Source organism: Echiichthys vipera, assembly GCF_963691815.1.
Source record: "Echiichthys vipera genome assembly, chromosome: 18".
Lineage (NCBI taxonomy): Eukaryota > Metazoa > Chordata > Actinopteri > Perciformes > Trachinidae > Echiichthys > Echiichthys vipera.
The window spans coordinates 14,636,564-14,654,384 of NC_139843.1; the positions used below are offsets into that span (position 1 = coordinate 14,636,564).

The 17,821-nt window shown below is 39.9% G+C and overlaps 2 protein-coding genes across 3 annotated transcripts; both read right to left on the minus strand.

The window, feature by feature from the left end:
- Positions 1-397: 397 nt before the first annotated feature.
- decr2 (2,4-dienoyl CoA reductase 2, peroxisomal) lies at positions 398-7,200 on the minus strand. Of its 2 annotated transcripts, none has more exons than XM_083932918.1 (10): positions 7,067-7,200; positions 5,476-5,577; positions 5,288-5,356; positions 3,787-3,838; positions 3,543-3,678; positions 2,972-3,096; positions 1,775-1,868; positions 1,592-1,696; positions 799-987; positions 398-566 (listed from the first exon to the last, which is right to left on the minus strand). In XM_083932918.1, exons 2-10 carry the CDS (start codon positions 5,574-5,576, stop codon positions 532-534), a joined length of 906 nt encoding a protein of 301 aa, XP_083789044.1. In that variant the 5' UTR covers position 5,577; positions 7,067-7,200; the 3' UTR covers positions 398-531. The 2 variants fall into 2 exon arrangements, with proteins under 2 accessions (XP_083789044.1, XP_083789045.1); XM_083932919.1 differs by having other exon boundaries at positions 735-987.
- A 1,913-nt stretch (positions 7,201-9,113) lies between these two features.
- On the minus strand, positions 9,114-14,658 carry LOC310960623 (retinol dehydrogenase 13-like). The gene is made up of 7 exons (XM_083932376.1): positions 14,506-14,658; positions 12,999-13,117; positions 12,733-12,888; positions 12,538-12,642; positions 12,211-12,423; positions 11,819-11,920; positions 9,114-10,392 (listed from the first exon to the last, which is right to left on the minus strand). Exons 1-7 carry the CDS (start codon positions 14,568-14,570, stop codon positions 10,070-10,072), a joined length of 1,083 nt encoding a protein of 360 aa, XP_083788502.1. The 5' UTR covers positions 14,571-14,658; the 3' UTR covers positions 9,114-10,069.
- Positions 14,659-17,821: the final 3,163 nt, after the last annotated feature.

Genomic DNA, 17,821 nt, shown 5'->3' on the forward strand with positions numbered 1-17,821 from the left:
GAACAGTTAAAACACACACACACACACACATTTTTGTGTAAGGAGACAGCTTATTCTTTCTTTCTCAATCGACTTGTCACCCTCTGATGTTGAGTCCTGACCTGTAGTAAGAAACGCTCATTTAAATGACATTAAAATGAGTCTACTTCTCCGTATATGTATAATCCAAGCCTTGGTGATGGACAGGACAACATCAACACAACAACAGTTGTTTGTACATTAGCAAAAAAAAACAAGAGCAAGAGTAAATGCAAACAGTCATAGATATATGTAATTACTTTTATTAATAAACAAGCTACTGAAAAATATTAAATGGCATGTGATAAACATGAATATACATGATATGCATGTCGACAATACACAGTACTGTAATGGGGGAAAAGAAATCCCTGAATGTAAGGAGATATAATGCAGATCTTATGTTAGTGTTCAACTCCTCCAATACACTCTTAACGCAACAGTAGATGAGTTAAACAACAACTACTGTACATGTACAATTATAAACCTACATAACTCTTTTGTTTTCAGCATTTACTTGTCTCTTTTCTTTTCAGATGACCAATAACCTGAAAGAAAATAAGAGAGACAAGTGTATTAATATAGGTCACATTGTATCCCTGTGATTTAAACTGTCTCTTTAATACTCTAAATCAGAGATGACACAATGCACAGCACAATCACATTCTCAGTCATACTGTATATATGGACCTCGAGCTGCACCTCCTCCTACACACCTGGGTCAGGAGGAGGACAGAAGTGCCCTTGTTCAGAGTTTAGCAGATTTAGAGGAGGCTATACCCAACAGCATGGAGACATCGTTGGCCGAGGTCAGCCATGCTCCGCCGTCTGCCACCAAGATTGCTCCAGTCACATAAGAGGAGGCCTGGCTGGCCAAGAAAAGAGTGCAGTGGGCCATCTCTGTCTTGTTGCCTGCTCGCTGCAGAGGAATGGACTGGAACGCACCAGCAGCCTCCCCTCTGGGACCGCCTGAGGCATTACAGAAAAAAGAAATCTACACTCAGATATTTACACTTTTATACAACACTAGATTTTTTTTTATCTGACCCGCACAGCCCTGTCAGAGAAGGTTAAGTTTCATTTGCATCACCCGTCATGTTCCATATGTCCTTATGAATGCATTGTTATTGCAACATTTCCCCTGTTTACGCAGTAATTTTAACAAACATTTCGACCGTTTGTTCTACTCTCTGCTAAGTATTTCAAGTGTTTATTTTAGCTAACGTTTAACTGGCCATTCATCGCTTTTATCGAATTATTTAAGTATTTATGTATACAAATTTCTTTCCTCGTCTAGCAAGCTTTCTACTTGCTATTTTTAGTTGAGTCATTTGAGTTTAAAGTACAGCGTTTACATAATGAGGGGAAACAAAAGCCATGTAATGAATATGTGACTTTAGTATTATTAGCCAGTAACAATAGCCCTAAAAAGGTCACTTTCTGGACCATGTCCCATCGGTTTCTGAGGATTGTATATTAAAGTGTTGCTTTAAGATATCAAAGTATTGTTTATGATAGTTTGTGAAGTGTATAACCAATAAATGAGTTTGTCAATATTGTGATAAATCTTCACCCAGTCTGCGGAAGCCTTCTGTGCCAGAGACAGGACCTGGAGCCACAGTATTGACTCTCACCCCACTGGGCCCCCACTCCACTGCCAGGTGCTTGGTCATGGCATCTGGATGACAGGGCAGGAAATAATGAGTCATCTGATTCTAATTATGAAGTCTTTACATAACAGTAAAAGAGATTTTACCATTTGCAGCTTTAGCTGAGCCAGCATGCACCTGGAGAGCCTGCCCCCTGTATCCGAGTGTTGCAGAGATGTTGACTATGTTGCCACCGTGGTCCTGCGAACCAAAATGATGGGAGATTCAAGATCAATGCAATGGTTAAATGATCACATCAGCTTCAGAGCACAGAGGCAGCAGATTACATCATATTAGAGACAAGGGCCCTTATTTATCAAACGAACGTACGGCAGAAAAACATGCATGGGGGGCACGCGATTCTTTTATATTTCAAAACAGCTCGGCTCCAGCCCACCGCGACCCCGACAAGGACAAGCTGTTGAAGATGAATAAATGAATGAATGAATGTGTTGGCGCGCGGCTGCAGGAAAGCGCACTGCAGAGCCAAAGTCATCTCCTCGGTAAGTGGCTACCCTCGATAAATTGCATTAAATCAAACAAGGTTTCAGATGATTAACATTTTGGTATGGTTCTTCTAGGTGACAAAGGTTATCCTCTAACGGAATACCTAATAACCCCGCTACAGAGCAGTAGCGCAGGTTCAACAGTGCGCACACACGCACACACGCACACAGGTCACAGTGCTGCGCTGCTTAGGGTTGATTGCCTCCGTTATTCTTTTCCATACAGCGTTTTTATGGGCCCCTTTTATTCCACTCTTAAGACTGACAAAAAGCACATCTTTATTTTGCTCCATCTCGGATGTCGGGATGCTGATCTCTGTGTCGTAAAAGTTTCTTTTCGTACCAGCGTTTCTCCTCTCCATGTTTGACCTCAGTGGGCGAGGCCTCCGAAACAGGAATATTTAAGGGCGTAACATGTTAATGACGATTGAATTCAGCCGCCGCATTTATCAAGGCCCGCTCATTCATACGCTGAGATTGGTCCGATACGAATTTTTCATAAATCACACGTGGGTCCTGTCCTACGACCAATTATGCGCTCAGATTTGCGCCCGTTTTCACGCAAGATTGATAAATGCGGCCCAAGGTCTTCATCCCTTATCTTTACTGGTCTCTTTTGGTGACCAGACTTAATTGCAGAGTGAATCTTATTGAAATTAAATTATTCATCAATAAACCAATTGTGTGCCTGTGGATTTTGAATTGTCATCCTTCATTAATAAATTTAAAAATAAACCTTTAGCTCCTTAACTTTGAACTGAGACATACTGTGTCACGAAAAAAGAAAATGTACTATACCTGGAACCACTTCTCATAAACCACCTTGCTGGTGTTGAATGTGCCCATTGTGTCGATCTCCATTACTGTCTTGAAGGCATTGAAGGAGAGTGAGGTAGCCGGGCAGAGGAAGTTACCAGCAGCATCTGTCAACAACAGCAACCGCAACTTTAATTAAGTTGTAGACGTTCATGTTGTGGAGTTTTTATTGTTTGTTGTTTAACACTTGAACATCGCTGTGAATGGGGATACCTCATAAATGGTCTTTCTAGGTAAAATAAAGGCTGATTGTGTAATGACATAACAGTTTGTAGAGGGGACTTGGGTGCAAAGATAGAAGATAAAGATAGATACAGCCTGGTAGAGGTTGATGATTAAACCAAAACCTTTCCCTCTTTACATTTGTTCAAAGTACATTTAAACTTATTCAGCTTACTAGACACCTTAAAATATATGTGATCCTATTTTGGCAAGATGCATGGCATAATTATGAAGAGTGTGAGGGACTTTGTGCAGCACAGCTCCCAGCCCAAACTCAATAATCATTGGCACAAAATCATATTTGTAGGTTTGTTTCTAAAAGGTTACATACTGTTAATGAGAATGTCAATGCGGCCCAACTCTTTCAGCGTCTCATCCACTGCAGCTGCGATGCTCTCAGGCTGCCTCACGTCTATACATAAAGGTAGGCAGCGGCGTCCTGACGCTGCAGACAGCTTTTTAGCCGCCTAGGGAGAAACAAGATCATATTACATGATGTCGCTACATTAACATTTAGTCATGGGGTAAGATGTTTAATTTAGGTTTGTGGAAAATAAATATGTAAGAAGAATCACCTCTTTGAGTTTGTCCAAGTTCCTGCTCGCAATTACAGTGTGACAGCCATGCCTAAAAGAAAAGAAAGAAATCTAACAACCGTAACAATACTGAAGAGCAAGTGCTGTGTTGTGTTGATTGGAACATGAGTGTGTAATTATTGCATAAATAGGGCTGAAAGGGAGACAGCGGGAGTAAGTTATGATGAAACGGTGATGGAGAGGAGACAGTGAATGCAAGGTTAAAAAAACAAGATAAAAAGCAAAACAGACAGGACACCAACTGATGTAGTTACAAGGTGAGTTGCAGATTGTGGTAAAAGATAAACAATTTCTGCCACATGAGTAAATTATTGAACTAGTTCAACTTTGTCACTCAAGCAAAAGTCTGACTGTCAGACAGCATAACCAGAAGGTTTAAAGTACACCTACATGCAGTGACGTGCAGTCAGGGGAGGCAGGTGAGGCTGCGCCTCCCCTGTCATCATGAGAGAATAAAGAAACGAAATAATAAAATAACAAGTATTAATATTTGTCCTCTGGACTATGATTTTGGTGTGGTTCTTAATGTATTTTGACCGTTTTTATAGTAAAAATGGCAGAAAATTCTGTATTTCCTATTTAAATAAGCGGAGTCGCTTCGGATGCGAGAGGTGAGGCACGGACAGCCGTGCCTCCCTCCAGATTGCGCAATCACTCACAAACTGTATTGAGCGCGTGCCCTCTGCGCGTGCTTGTTCCCATTTCTGTGTATGTTTCCAATATGATGGTTGAGGACACTTTTATGTAATAAAAGCATACGTCTTCTTTTCCATGGTGTTCAGTAATGTATTTTACGTATGTGTGTAATATTTACATCTTATTGATGTGACATAAATCCACAGGGAAAATGCTTGGCTTGAGGCAGGCAGTACCTCTGCCTCAAGTTAGGCGGCGATAGTGAGCAGCCTAATAGCCAGCAGGTCACGGTGAACTCTGACCTGTGTGCAAAAAGTAAACACAAGAAGTGTGCTGTGCGATGCTGTAGAGCTTAGCGACAAGCTGTCATTTCTCGCCCTGAAAATGGAGGATTTGATTTCTAAACTAAGAAATTTTTCAAAGCTGGACTTTCAGTCAAAGCGAGAAGTCATGTACAAGTAAAGGTAAGATATACTGCAATATACAGTGGCTCTGGTGTTTTAAAATGGTTTTCAGCATCCTATTTGCTCCTATTCTCTCATCCTATCCTATTGGCATCCAACTGTATGTTTGTAAATCTGACTTGTGAGTCAGTGCCTCCCCAACCCCAACCCTCACTGCACGTCACTGCCTACATGCTATCTTGCTCACACATATTACTGTTTTACAGTAATAGTAATGACACAGTGCTGACAGAGCATTGATTCGACATGCATTAATTCTGGTACTATACATCACACCACCAATAATGTCTGTGGATGGAAGTGGAGATAAATTTGACTAAATATAGTTGGATATGTATGAAAGGTTGGAGTTTTAGAAAACAAGCAGGTAATCCTCTCACCTCATGAAGATTTCAGCGATCCTGAATCCAATTCCAGATCCACCACCTGTGATAAAAGCAACCTGATCTCTGAAAAATAAGGTGCACACCTTCAAATGCACTTGTAGTTATTTCAGTAAGCATGTCAACAACATTTTTCTCATACAACATCACATCAGGCAATAGAAAAAGTCATGCTGCATACTTACTTGAGTAAATCTGGACTGTAAAGGTGTGTGTATGAAGTCAGGCAGTCATCTGTGCCAACATCTTCAGGCAGCAGCTCCCCTTTGCTCTGTGGCTCGGACATGCTGATAGATAATGCATGTTAATTTGATGTAATAATACTTGCATTACCATAATCCCAATGCAGTAAATGACATGTTTACACGCTGAGGAGTTACACAAAACAAACAAACAAAAAACACACACACTGTAAGATACTGTAGCTGTGTGCAGCAGTTTGTTGACTATTTCATGTTGTCAGGATTGTCAGAAATTCATTCAATAAAATAAGGAGTATCATATTTTCCGCACTATAAGGCCCACCTAAAAACCTTCAAATTTCTCAAAAACCAACTGTGCACCTTATAATCCGGTGCGCCTTATATATGAAAAAAGTTTCATAATAAGCCATTCATTGAAGGTGCGCCTTATAATGTGGTGCGCCTTATAATGTGTTGCGCCTTGTAGTGCGGAAAATACAGTAATTGTTTGCGAAACTCTGAATTATATTTTACTATTTTATTTCAAAGCATTTATGTGCATTTAATGTTGGGATTTTTGTGACTTAAAGGGAAACTATGCTCATTTTCAAAATTCAGCCATGTCATTCCTATGGTCTAACACAGTCCAAAAATATAAGTAAACATGAACAACTCTAGAAACTAAAAAAGCGCTAAAACTCCAATTTAATTTCTCATGTCACCAAGTATAAAGTGTGGACAATTAATTGTGAAAGATGTTTTTTATAGATGATACTGAGAGCAATGTTCTGAGTATAGGGGGTATATTTCTGTTACGCAACAGACAACACTACAGCAGGATAAAGCTCATTTGGGTATACAAAATAAAACAAACAAAAGCAGTGTCCCATTCATTGTCTAGGGAGCAGCTTCAGTCTTTGTACATCTCTACCACTCACTTCTCTGGTTTCTGGCTTTGGGAGAGAGCTGCTCACGTCTATCCCAGATCATGGAAATAACATCAACAATCTTAATTTAGGTAGTGTCACCCTTTAACCATGCCACGATTACAGAATTTCAAAATAAAACAAAGAAGTCATGCAAGGCAACTCTAACAGGTATGAGAAAGTATAGGACAGTAGTCAAGGGAGTTACTCACAGGGTATGATTACAGTCATGGTAGAGATAATATATAAAATAAATATAATATAATTATATAATACAGCACTGCCCCTCAAGGCTGATATTCTAGGTTTTATTTTGTTTTGTTTTTAATTGACTTTGTTTTTCTATTTTTTGTAGTTATTTTATCTGAATGTCACTTTATGTGTTTCTTTCCAATACTTTTAATGTTTGATTTGATAAATGACCTCGTTGCTGAACGGTGGTATACAAATAAACTTGCCTTGCCTTTAAAAAAAACAGCGTTGAATCAAATGCCACTCTTAACGAGCCTAGCGTAGGTGTCTACCATACTGCAGGGTGTTTCTTTAGTCTTGTCCATCTCTGTACACACATTTTAAGTTAGTCCAGTGCAGCCTAGCACAGCGCTGAACTGTCAGGACTGCGCGGTGCGGTTCAGTTGAAACGTTAGCTCGCTGCTGCGTTAACTTACCTTCTGAGAAAAACGAGGTCGTTTTGTGTCGCTGGAAGAGGAAACCGTCCAAATGCTCTTTCGTGGAAACACGACCTCCACACGAAGCACGTAACTAACTCTGACGAGACACCTTTATATTTATTCCTCACACATTAGGGGTTTCTTTTCAGGAGGAACTTTCTGTACATTGGACTTTTTCGCCGTCCTGTAAAGGTGCATTATGGGCAATGAAGTCCGCCCGGGGTGTGTTCAAGAGCACATGTGTCTCACTCACTGTGCTAAATCAGACATTTTCAACAGGTTTTCCCCCAATAATATGTCTGAAAATATACATTAACATGAATGCAACGTATTATAAGTACATTTGTGAAAAAATAAATAAATAAATAAATACATTGACATACCCTTGCTGATAGGTTTACTACCTTATAGGCAGGGTAGCCACACGCAACTCTGGTTTAACTAGTCATTTTGTTATTATTATCTTTTGATAATTATTGGTGATAGCTAATATTATTTGATTAACGATAAGTTTATTGGGAATTTTCAGTCTCATAACCTGGACTTGAGTCAAGGCCCTACACCATGCACAGATCAAATTGAGCTGAAGGATTCAATGTGCCTTCCAAATGTATGATTAACATTAACATATGGTGTATAAATATATGAATGTCAATAATAATCACTGTGATATCTCAGTATTGTATGCACCATAAATAGCTGTGTGTATAGGCTTTAGGCCGCCCTAGCTGTTCGGCCCCAGTTAAATATGCAATTCACCTTTATACAATATTTGTAGTAGGGGTCCCAGCTTTGTCTCTCTTTCAGCTAAGTGACAGTGTGAGTAGGCCCTTAGCCTAATAAAGACCACTGTTCTAAATTATTCTTGTTTGTTCATTGCAGGCTATGTGTTGGGGGAATTGTTGGGTTTCTGTAAATCATGAATAAGTCATAGAATGTGGTCTAGACCTACTCTGTATGTAAAGTGCCTCGAGATAACTTTGTTATGATTTGGCACTATAAATAAAATTGAATTGGACTGAAATTGAATATGTAATTTAAAGGATGAAAACAAAGTTCAAATAAAGAAAATAGTGTGCGCACTAGACTTTAGAGGTCAGGACTGATTTGATTCATGCCAGAAAGTGAAACTATAACAGACAGCAACACGCTCTTGGGAATGTAAGGCAGTTAATCTGGAGCGTAAAGGAGAACACAGTGATTCTGCTGCTCATCTACAATAACCATCACTTGCCCTAGAATGGCACCAGCGAGGGTCTCCTCTGGTAAACCAACGCTGACATAAACGATCCGGGGTTTAGTTTCGGGCCGACGCTGATCAATGTGCATTAGTGTAGAGAGTGGCCCTTATTGATCTGTACTTTGGGATTTACTGTTGGAAAAAGCCCTATGCAATGGATCCCTCAGATACGTTTGGGGTGGATAGTCTCCGCACTGAGAAGTCTGAGAGCATCAGAAATGCAATTTGAGTGCTTTTGTAACTTGATTTGTTTTTTTCAAGAGGCAAGGGTAAACAAGAGCAAAATAATAAGAAAAAAATAATAATGATATAAAGGCTGATTATGAGTTTTAGCCACAGAGTCGATTTACTTCAAAGGACCTTCCGGTGTTCTGACCTTCTTCAATGTTTTGAGTGTGCTTTGTCTACGGCCTTAGTATTCGCTCTCATTGATCTAGTATAATATAATTTGCAAATTGTTCCAGTTAATTATGAAAATGAATCTGCATTGTCTGCTTTTATTTTTCATGTTATAATGATGATGACTGATGATTTGGAGTGTATTGCCGTCTAATGCAGTCTGTACGGAATTACTCTGCAACACTGACATCTGAGGTTTCTATGATGGATTACCAAAGTCAACCAAGTGAATGCACACTGCCTTTCTTACCGGGTTCAAATAAACTAAATCAAATGGCTTCCAAGGTACATAAAAACATTCACAAATCCAAAACACAGCTGCACACCTAAATAAATGTTCAGCAGTAATTATCACATTATCTGTACCAATAAGCATCAGAACATGTATAACTACTACAGCCTGTATTTTGATGCTGGCAGCCAGATGGCGCTATGTGTCAGCATTTTCTGCTTGAATCCACGAGTACCTACATAACCATGTGCAGTAATCTCAATGTGCACCTATGTGAATCCCTTCCTCTGTAAATATATATCTGGCTCAAATTACTTAGATGTGATTCACTCATCTCCACTGGCGTCTGTGTGAAATAAAGCATGTGACATTCTGTCTGTGCTTATATGTAATGGGATTTCACAGGTGAAAGGTTCCAGCATGAAAGGCATGAAAACAAACATTAGCAACATATTAGTAGGGTTGGTGGAGATTTGGATTTTCAGTGGCATTTTGGGTCGTCATCCTCATCATCGTCAAAGGCTGCTTGTTAAACATGAAAATATCCTGATGCAGGAACAGAAAGGCATGTACAAAAGACTGCCTTTATTAGGGATGGGAATCGAGAACCAGTTCCAGTTGAGAACCGTCAATAAATTGGGATCCAAACTGGAATCGTATGCCTCTGTGCTCATCGATTCCTTTTATCAATGCAGGCATGTTTTTCGGACAGTTATGCACTGCAGAACAATGACATAGAACTCAAACTTGCAACAAAGAGTCACGGACCAAAGCGTGGTGTTATTATAAACATTAGAGCCACATAGGCAGGCTTAGCAGATTTCTTTTCTTTTTTTTTTGAAAAACCTAAAAACGAAACTGTGTTCAAAGTCTGAGATGATAAAACAGTTGCATTGACGCTGAAAATTTGTTTTTGGCCTATTTTCTTCCACAGAAAAATGATCAGGAATCGATAAAAGAATCGATAAATAATTGGACCGATAAGAGGAATCGATACCGGCATTGGTATGAATAAAATCTCATCAATTCCCATCCCTACAGACAATCAGGCTCAGACAGTTCATTGTTCTAATGAGCCTGGCGCAGCTCAAAGTCATAAAGGTCCATTATTCCAGAGGCCAGAGCAGGACTACAGCCCCACAGCACTGACAGCTGGTCCTGGGCTCTGTCCGTGTATCTGCGCTGAGACGGGCTGTGCAGCTTTGCTCTGGACTTCTGTTGGTGGGTTTGACTTGCCGGATTGTCCTTCCTCCTCCAGACCTACCAGCCTGCTGCTGACCTCCCACAGCCTGCAAGCTGCCTCCTCATCCAGGGCCTGGGGAGCCGGTTCTTTTTCTGTCATCACATCATAGTATCTTCCCGTCACCCCCTCCATCTCCTCAGACACTGCCAGGTAGACGCTGGGCTGGGCCCCCAGCTCTGGGCTCTTCACCAACAGGGAGAAGAAGGGATCTGTAGGGGCGTTTGTGGAGACAATGGGTTCGATGGTTTAAACTCAGCAGTAATGCCATGTTTTAACTGTCTTTTAGAGCCGATCAAAACACGAGTACTTTATTAAATGAATTGGGCAATGTCAAGTACCAATCCAAGTACTTACTGGAATCATGGCGTTGTCAGTGGTGTATGACAAAAATGAAACACTTACATGAATGTGCACCATCTGGTACACGCTGCATTGTGGATTTTTTTATTATCTTCTCCAATGATCTCAATAACAAACACAGTTCTCCCACAGTGGAGGACTTTTATTAACCCTAAGTGCATGTAATAAAAAAAATATTCATTGCAGAAAAAGAGCTAGAATAACTGCCTTGTGGTTGTATGCCTCCGCCAACCAGTCAAGTTGCTCTTTACATCCATATCTGTATATATGGACTTAATATATACTGTGAAGACTTTAAAGGAATTTAATAAAAATGTATTAAGTGTATTTTATGGAATAATGTGGATGCTTCACACAGCTCTTCAACCCAGCAGCACAGAAGAGCTAAACAATCACCTCAGTTTCAAGATTAATTTAGAAATTTGTGTGAAATGTCTTCATAATTAGTGTAGGATTATTTGAATTATGGCCAAAAGGTTGTAAGGTCACAGTGACCTTGACCTTTGACCACAAAAATCTATTTAGATCACCCTTAAGTCCAAGTGGACGTTTGTGTCAAATACAAGAAGATTCCCTCTGGGGGTTCCATGATTTCACATATTTTATTTGATCTGTAATATTATTTTTTCTGAGGGCTGGTTGGGGATTTTTTTTTTTTTACGACATGCTCCTGTAGTGATTGAAAAAAATATCTAAAACCTTTTAACTTATGAAGCAAAGAAAGGTGGGAGAATGTGAAAAATTAAATAATTTGTACTATACAGAGGCATTTACTATTTTAAGTATTAAGTAAGATTGTGCTTTTTACTGCACTATATTGTTTGATAGCTAAAGTGCGTATACTAATTACTTTACACTTTAAGATTTCACAAATCATATCAATTACAAGGTTTTGTTATGGATGGAACCTCACTAGCTATAGTCTTCACCTCAACCAACTACAACAGCATCATACTTCTTCTATAATACTACACATTGTGAATCATTAATAACGATCTGTAACCTTAAATCAAATAGTACTCAGAAAGCTAACATGAACGTCTTTTTTGTTTTTCAGTTGTAATCCTGTTTAGTTCTGCTCCATTTCAAAGTTATAGAGTTGGAATTTTGCGGATAGGAAACTTTTTAGAACAGATACGTGGTCAGTTTATGGTTATTTATATAGAACGAGTAGATAAGAATAGAACATTCACTGAACTAGTGCTGCAAATGCATTAGGTAAGCATTTATTGATTTCTCTAAATTCAGAATCCGATAAGGATGCGGGATACTCACTGAGCACGGAGCTCGAGAACTGCGATTGGTGCAGACCCGTGTGCCTCCCGAGGTCTGTGGCAACAACGCCCGGGTGCACGGCGTTCACCGTGACTCCTGTGCCTGTCACACACACACACACACACACACACACACACACACACACACACACACACACACACACACACACACACACACACACACACACACACACACACACACACACACACACACACACACACACACACACACACACACACACACACACACACACACACACACACACACACACACACACACACACACAAACAGCATTGTTAAAAAAATAAATATCCATTGGCCAATTACAAACAAGAACATAGGCCGTACTTCTTCCCACACATGCCCACATATGCAGCAGCCAGTAGACTTGCCTTGCAATCGCTTGGCGAGCTCTCTGGTGAACAGAACGTTGGCAAGCTTGCTCTGACAGTACGCCTGCTTGGTATCAAACTTCTTCTTCTCCCAGTTCAAGTCCTCGAAGTCAATCTTTCCAACGATGTGGGCGAGTGAGGCCAGGTTGATCACTCTGCTGGGGGCGGACTCTTTCAACTTATCCAGCAGAAGATTTGTCAACAAGAAGTGGCCTGGAAGAAGAAACATGAGAATCGGGTAGAAATGGAGTAGGGGAGACTTTCTTGGAATGTAAAGATTATTTAGATACATTTTCTTACAGAGAGTTGAGAAAAACATTTAAGTACCTAAGTGGTTAACTCCAAACTGCATGTCGAAGCCATCTTCTGTCCTCCCTGCTGGACATCTCATGACCCCTGCATTGTTTATGAGTACATCCACACGCTGCTCTTCTACAAGACAAAAAATATAACATTTAAGAAGCCGTTATTGGGTGTAACTTTCTTTAACTGAAGTGGCAGTGACATGTTTTGTTTTCTCACCTTGTTTGATTCTCTCCGCAAACTCTCGAATGGATTTCGCAGAAGCCAGGTCAAGGTGACATGAGTAAACGTGAGGATTCAGGGTATTCCCTCGTATCTCCTTTGCAGCTGCCTCACATTTCTCCATGTCCCGACATCCCATAATGATCCGGCCCCCTTATGAAACCAGAATGCAAAATGTAGTGTGTCATTGAGAGCAAAACAGCCACTAAAGATTATATATTGTGTCTCTTTAGCACCAAATAGGAGTCATGTTTTCTCCACACCTCTCTTGGCCAGTTCTTGGGCAGTCTCCTTCCCGATGCCGGTGTTGGCTCCTGTTATAACCACAGTTTTCCCATTAATGGTAGCCCTACTGGGACATCGGCCTCCGGTCACATGGTTCCTATGAGAAGAATTGAAGTTCAGCGTTATCTCATTTAACCCTTTGAGATTGTAACGCCTCCTATATCCGCATCGAAAACCAGGGGTCACAGATTTTTCTCACTCAAATGCACACAATCAAACACGGACCTGGACTTTTTCTATCTTGTCGACCTCATGCTATAAGCTATTGTAATTAAGCATAGCTGTGTACATTATATATACATATACATACATATAAACTCCAGGCAAATACTCAAAACCCCCTCTGTGGTGAATGAATGAGTGAATTAAATTTTATTTTCGTGTCTGGTCATGTTTCCATGACCCATCCCATACAGGATTATACAGAGACCTAAATATATACAACAAAAACTAACCCTTCCTGCGTGCCAGAGCATACGTCCACAACAACCAGAAACTAAGCATAACAATATAAAGAGAAAACTAAAAGATAAAATAAAATAAATAAAAATATAGTAGAATAGGATATGTCCAGATTCACAGACATGGCCCCCTAAATAATTTCATGTTTTTCTCTCATGTGTCAGTTCCCTCCTCCTGTCCCAGGCTTTAGATCACTGATCTCCCGTTCTTCCTCATGTAACTGCTTAATAAACATTATCAAGGCTAAATTACGCAGCTGACAGAACACAGAACCCCCCCCCCCCCCCCCCCCCTCCCAAAAAAAAAAGCCCCCAGGCTAAATGTGCATGAACTGGTTTGTGCTATTTTTTTAATGTTTGGGTATATGCAGCACTGAATCACGATAATGAAATGATTTAATAAGGGCCTCAGATTGGTGGAGTTGCTTTTATAATTTACATGTCACCAAACTCTGTTCACGCAATTTCACAGCCTGGGATCAATAAAGTATTCCTATTCGATTCTATTCTATGAAGTCTTGAGAAGAGGTGTGGCTATATAGGGGTTTTTAGTGGGTCCTGCTTTATTGCTAGTCATGAGGAGGTTCCCTGTGTCAGAATCTAGTTTTAAGACTCTCATTACTTCCAGTTTTTGTTCATATCTTGCATATACTGTATGTTGTGTATTTATGTTTAATCAAATTCACCCTGCAAACTCTAAGACTTTGAAATACTGCACAAAGAGGGGGTTGAGTGGTGTTTTTACTCTTTTTAGACCTGAGCTTCACCCTAAGTGCATTTGAACTGGAGCTCATCAGTTATTCAATATATGATTTATTAGGCTACCTTCAATCCAGTTTAACAAATGAAAGGTTTTGAACTGAAACATAAACATCAGCCATCATTTAGCCGCTCAACATTGTGTCCTTATAGGTAACAGTGCACTGTGACTTATTTGGATCAGTAGCAAATGTGTCACATACAGTAGAAAATATACATAAGCACCATGATACAGTCTCCTTATGTCATATCATATTGCACTCACTTCAGTAAAACAGCAGCTCCAATAACTGTTCCAAAAGCAGAAACTGGTAAAATCCATTTGCTCATGACTGCCGAATAATGCTATCGGCAAAATACACTCTCAACAAATGTCTGAAACTTTTAGCACATAGAGGTATAACGAGATTTAACAGTCTCCACGGCTCATTTCACAACACTCCTGTAGTACAAGGTTACCGCGCGCACGTTTTAAGCGTCACCGACTTCTGGGAGGAGCATTATGGGAAATGTAGTCCTAGATGTATTGAAGCGCAGGGCCAAAAAAAGCGATAAATGACTTTCAACATTGTTTCGTGGCAATTTAAACAACATAAACACTTTTAAGAAGTACTGAAATAATGTGAGTGTTTAGAGAACTGATTCATGTGTTTTCTGTCACTCATTCAAAAACATTTTTTATAATTTACTAGCTTTACTAGCTCAGAGAATCTACTTCTTATTGTGCACATATTGTTTTTTTTATGATTTAAAAAAACTGAGATAAAACATAATCTGGAAAAAAGGGCAATGTTGTCAGTCAATTGCATGTTTTGTTTAGTTTGACTTCATGACTTTCTTACTCCCCCTCACCATCCTCAACAGCACTGTGTCTACTGTGGACTCCTTTAAGTTCCTGGGAACCACAATCGCCCGGGATCTCAAGTGGAAGTCCCACATAGACTCAGTCAGGAAAAAGGTTGTACATCCTGCGACAGCTGAAGACGTTCCTGCCTTAGGAGCTGCCCATCATCTTTCACACCTCCATCATCCAGTCTGTCCAGCACATCAATAACTGTCCGGTTTGGATCGGCCACCAAACAGGACAGGAACTGACTGCAACGGACAATCAGGGCTGCAGAAAAAAATCACCAGGGCTGACCTGCCCTCCATTCAGGACCTATACCAGTCCAGAGTAAAGAAACGGGCAGGAAGGATCACTGCAGACCCCTCACACCCTGCACACAAACTGTTTAAACTTCTTCCCTGTGGGGGGTGTTACAGAGCTCTGTATGCCAAGACCACCAGACACAAAAACAGTTTCTTCCCCCAGGCCGTCTTCCCCATCTCCCCGTAATCCCCCTGCCATTGCATGTCCATTTGCACTAAACATGTATAAATATATATTTATATCTTGTCGTCTTTGGGAAATACATTTTTATTTTGTATTTTTTCTGTGCTTTGTGTATTTTTGTGTATCGTGTACAGAGGAGAGAAAAAATCCGAAGGCAAATTTCTTGTATGTTTTCACATACATGGCGATTAAGCTGATTCTGATTCTGATTCTTCTTCTGTCCCTGACCCTGTGATCACATATTGGAAATAAAAATGTTATGAGGAAAACCTAAAAGATGCAAAATGACTCTGCTGTTGGGACTGCAGTATGGGGAGCCAGCCAATTCACGGGGGAATTGATAGATTGATAGGTGTTTTTATAGATAGGTGATAGCGTTTTTCTAAAGTATATACTGTTGATTTACATGTTCATATTCATACTCATATACAGTATAAATACTTCTCTCCCACTTTCTCTCATAGTTGTAAATGTGGTTCATCATCAAATGCTGTCTTCACATAAGAAAGAACACAAAAACATTACTTCTAAAATGCAGCACTTGAAACAGTTTTGGATAATGTGATGATTATTATGTACTTGCATGATTCTTGCACGTTTTGGGTCGTATCTTCATGGTTGAATGCACTTATGGTAAGTCACTTTGGATGAAGGCAATCTAACAAAAAGCTATTTATCTGTTTCTTGCTGTTGGTGCTGTATCCCTTTTTTGAGTGTGTTTGTTTTTTCAGTTCTGCTGTAGATAGTTCTAATACTGTTATAAAAACAGACCAGGGGGAAATAAAAGTAAAACCAAATCGAGGTCCACAAAAGGCATCTTGAGGCCCTGTGTAAATGTCCTTCCAGGATGACACTGCAGTTTATAGGGCAGCTAGGATACAAAGTAAACTGCATGAAGATGAATTTGAGAACAGTGAAAAAACAAGGCCACCCCCTTACAAGATGTGGAAAACTTGAGGTGACACATAAAAAGTAAAAACTAGGACATGAGTCTGGTGTCTGAAAAGGGAGAGAGGAGGAGAAGGAGGAGCAGCACTGCTCTATTTGTTCCCAGCTCAGAGGTGTGTGTCCCCCCGGTGTGTTTGACCCTCAGTGCTCTCAGCTGTCATCCCCACAGCGTTTGACCTTCACTGTGATTTATGACGGCTCTGTTCCCAACATGACCCAAAGGAAACGCTTCGCCTCGCTGCCTATTGGCCTAATAACTCATGCAGTGTGATACACCTGAACGTCTCATAGAGGTGCTGAGGATGCAGCTGTTCAATATCCACCGATTTCCCCAACAATGATAAAAACACCCAGGGTCAAATTATTAGGTTTCCGGAAACAGGAAGATCATATTCATATATAATTCAATTCAATTTTGTTTATAGTGTCAAAATCATAACAAAAGTTATCTCTTTTGTTCCCACGATGTATTCTTCCTTCCTTCCTGATCCTGGAATGCTTGCAAACTGTTTCTTCCTCACTCTTCATACAGCCTTAGCCTGATCTGTATCTATTTAAGGATATAATTTTGAATTTTTTGAAATGGGGTTGTATGGTGCCTCTGATTTGAAGAAGTAGGTATAGGACTACAGGCATGGAAGCAAAGCAATGTCCTATAATATCAGTCTAAGTGTACTTTATAAATAGAATATTTTATCTCTTAATCTTACTGTGAAACAGCCCTGTTTACCTTTACAAAGGGGGAACTGAAGTTATGTATGCTCTGGTCAAAGTCACCAGACTCCATTGACAAAAAACTATTATTATTTTATTATATTATTTTATATATTCTATATATTATTTTACCTCAAACGAAAAGTTGTCTACCGCTGCCTTTATCGAACTTGACTTCTTAGTTAGTTTGTGTTATGGTGTGACTTTTCTGACTTAAAGGGTTAGGAACTAATACAACTAATTGATCAAGGCAGCATTAAATCGGCAACTCACGTATTCTGTGAGGTAAAATGACTGTTTTTGTCAATGGAGTCTGGTGGCTTGGACAAAAGTGCAAAGAACAAGTTCAGCCCCCCCGTAAAAACTCAAACAGGGCTGTCTGATGGCAAAGTAAAGCGATGAAAATTAAAAAAAACAACAAATTAAATTAGATTTAAAATTTTATAACACACACTTACAGTAAATTGATGGTGATTTTTTCAGACGGGGCCTTTTTAGGAGGCTAAACCACGTTTAGCCGTAGCCCCCATCCTTAGCAGTTCATTGCTTACTTTCTGTGCCTGTCCTCCTGCCTGCTTCTCCAGAA

Coding starts and splice junctions, on each gene's coding strand:
- LOC310960623 (XM_083932376.1), bottom strand. CDS start 14,570: ATGAGCAAATGGATTTTACCAGTTTCTGCTTTTGGAACAGTTATTGGA. Junction 13,118..14,505: donor GGAGCTGCTGTTTTACTGAA/GTGAGTGCAATA, acceptor TTCTTCTCATAG/GAACCATGTGACCGGAGGCC. Junction 12,424..12,537: donor GTTTGGAGTTAACCACTTAG/GTACTTAAATGT, acceptor TTCTTCTTCCAG/GCCACTTCTTGTTGACAAAT.
- decr2 (XM_083932918.1), bottom strand. CDS start 5,576: ATGTCCGAGCCACAGAGCAAAGGGGAGCTGCTGCCTGAAGATGTTGGC. Junction 3,839..5,287: donor ATCGCTGAAATCTTCATGAG/GTGAGAGGATTA, acceptor CTTTTCTTTTAG/GCATGGCTGTCACACTGTAA. Junction 1,697..1,774: donor CTCAGCTAAAGCTGCAAATG/GTAAAATCTCTT, acceptor CCTGTCATCCAG/ATGCCATGACCAAGCACCTG.